This window comes from Apiospora hydei, assembly GCF_038363865.1.
Source record: "Apiospora hydei strain CBS 114990 chromosome Unknown utg000003l_segment0_segment0, whole genome shotgun sequence".
NCBI lineage: Eukaryota > Fungi > Ascomycota > Sordariomycetes > Amphisphaeriales > Apiosporaceae > Apiospora > Apiospora hydei.
This window is the reverse complement of record NW_027117362.1, coordinates 1,623,861-1,626,050: the sequence shown is the minus strand read 5'-3', so window position 1 is coordinate 1,626,050 and position 2,190 is coordinate 1,623,861. Positions and strand designations below refer to the sequence as shown.

Below are 2,190 nucleotides of genomic sequence, written 5' to 3'. Positions count from 1 at the left end.
AAGAGAACCCTGATGAAGAGGAAGAAGTAGAAGTAGAAGTAGAAGAAGTGAATGACCCCAAGTACAAGACAGACAAGACAGCACGCGCCTATGTCAACCAGCTTGAGCAGCACCCATAACGGGGCCAACTGAACCAAACACAAAAAGTACACCAAGCCTAGAACTTGAATGTTTTCACACTCTCCCCACCCCCGAAAAAGCCCCCTAAGAAACACCCCTTTCCATACCCATTTCCGTTGCCCCCTTCCCCGCACGCGCCCGCCAAGTGGTATATGGTTGTGATTGCATTTGCGCCCCAAACTCCATAAAATGTATGAGTGTGTGTTTGTAATCTGATCAAACGGGTTGGCTCTGAGCCATCTCTCGTTGGCGAATAGCCTCTAGGGCACACTTCGATAATCCAGTGAAGGTCGAAGAAGAATGAAGAATTGAAAGAAAGAATAAGAAGAAAAAAAGCCAGAAAAAGGTGGTGGGTGGTCGATCCACCACCACAGCACTCAGGGGATATCATCGCCAATATATACATCTACGTTTCGATGGATGTAATGGAGGGTAAAGATGTCATAGAACAAATGAAAGAGAACGAAGGTGAAGAAGAATGTGTCGAATGGGAGGAAGTAAAGTGTAGTGTTCACGGTGCGCCGCGCCGTCTCCGTCCACGGTTTGGTCCGTCTGGCCGTTGTGAAAGGACATCGCGAAGGGCGGGGTCATCTTTGTCTTTATCGACGTGGTGTACCCTTACATGTCTGAGAGGGAAGAAAACTTTGTGTTAGCATCGTTGCCTCCGTTCGTGCGACTGACTCCACGGAAGAGGAGCCCCTGGCAGAACTTCCTTGTCCTGGTTCAAAACTTACCTCTGTAGATTGTCCGGCCGGGGGTATTTGTGTTCGCGATCCGGGCAGAACGGACACACATACCCCGGCGACTCATGGACCAAGCCATGCCGTATCATCTCGTTCTTTCGCTTGAAGCCCTTGCCGCCTTCACTCCGAGGACAACCCTTGACGGCGCAGTAGTGGGGCCGGGCCGAGGAGTGGACATTGGCGTGGGAATTGAGCAAGTACTGCGTCTGGAACGGGGCCGCGTTGCAGCCTGCGAATTTGCAGATGAAATTGCCCGTCGGATTCGTCATGTTGTCGATGCTCATCCGATCCGTGATGGAACTTGCGGGGGTAGGTATCTGCTGATCCGAGAGGTTTGGCCGGTCGCCGTTGTTGCTGCTGAATTCGGAGCCCGACCGCAGCCTGCCTGTGCTGGGCGGCGAAAACGCAAACGGGCTGAGCATTGGTAGGGAATGTGCCGGTGACGGCATGCTTTGACTGTAGGCATAGTTGGGCGACACCGGCGGCGACGCATGTGGATTGCTCAATGGCGGCATACGAGACGTTGCAGGCGGAGAGTTGAGGAACGACGGAGTAGGAGGAGGGCCATGTCTCATAGCATGTTCCTTTTCCGTCATGCTGGGGTGATCGCTGAGCTGCTCCCCGAGTTGGGACCTAATGGGAGGTAAAGAAGCATGGCCATTGGTCTCGGATTGGGGAGAACCAATCGGTGGCAAGTCGCCATGCATGCCAGGAGTAGGTAATTGCGTGACAGGAGACTTCGCATCGCTCGGATGTCGCAACACTTGACTTGATGGTAGGCGCGGGGAGTACAAGTCCTGAGTCGCCTGGGAGGTGTAGGGGGACATCGGAGGCGCCAGCACCGGCTTGGGCGTTTGCGAGATGGGTTCCCCCGGAGAGGCAAGGGATGAGGCGGTTGCTGTTGCTGGCGCAGACTCGTAGGGCGATCGCCATGCCGGGACGAGAACGTCTCTTGGCGGACAAGCCCCATTTCGCTCGGCTGCTCAACATCGCGCGGTTCTTCCGGGGCCGGGGCTTGTATCGACAAAGCGCTGGCGGCAAGAGACTTGAGGTCTATAGCGGGTGGTATGATCGGTCGTGATTCCGGAGACATGGCCGGGCTGTGCGTCTGCTCGTCAAATTCGTTCTCGCTGGACGAGGCTGAACTGGAGCTGCAGCTTCCCTCCTCTTCCTCGTCCCCTTCTTCCCCTCTTCTCCGCCCTCGCCAACTGATGATGCCAGAGGCCGACTCCCCGCCTCAAAGGCGATATCCGGCCGTTTTCCACCGTCCATGTATTGTATCAACACGGCATCGCCTTGGCTAGGGGTACCTTTCGCCGACGATTAG

At 55.3% G+C, this 2,190-nt stretch overlaps 1 protein-coding gene across 1 annotated transcript; it reads right to left on the bottom strand.

The window, feature by feature from the left end:
* Positions 1-850: 850 nt before the first annotated feature.
* Positions 851-1,956, bottom strand: PG997_002329 (uncharacterized protein; the record flags this gene model as incomplete). The annotated part of the gene is made up of 2 exons (XM_066806644.1): positions 851-1,777; positions 1,825-1,956. The coding sequence occupies 2 exons, from the start codon at positions 1,954-1,956 to the stop codon at positions 851-853; spliced, it is 1,059 nt and encodes a 352-aa protein (XP_066673940.1).
* Positions 1,957-2,190: the final 234 nt, after the last annotated feature.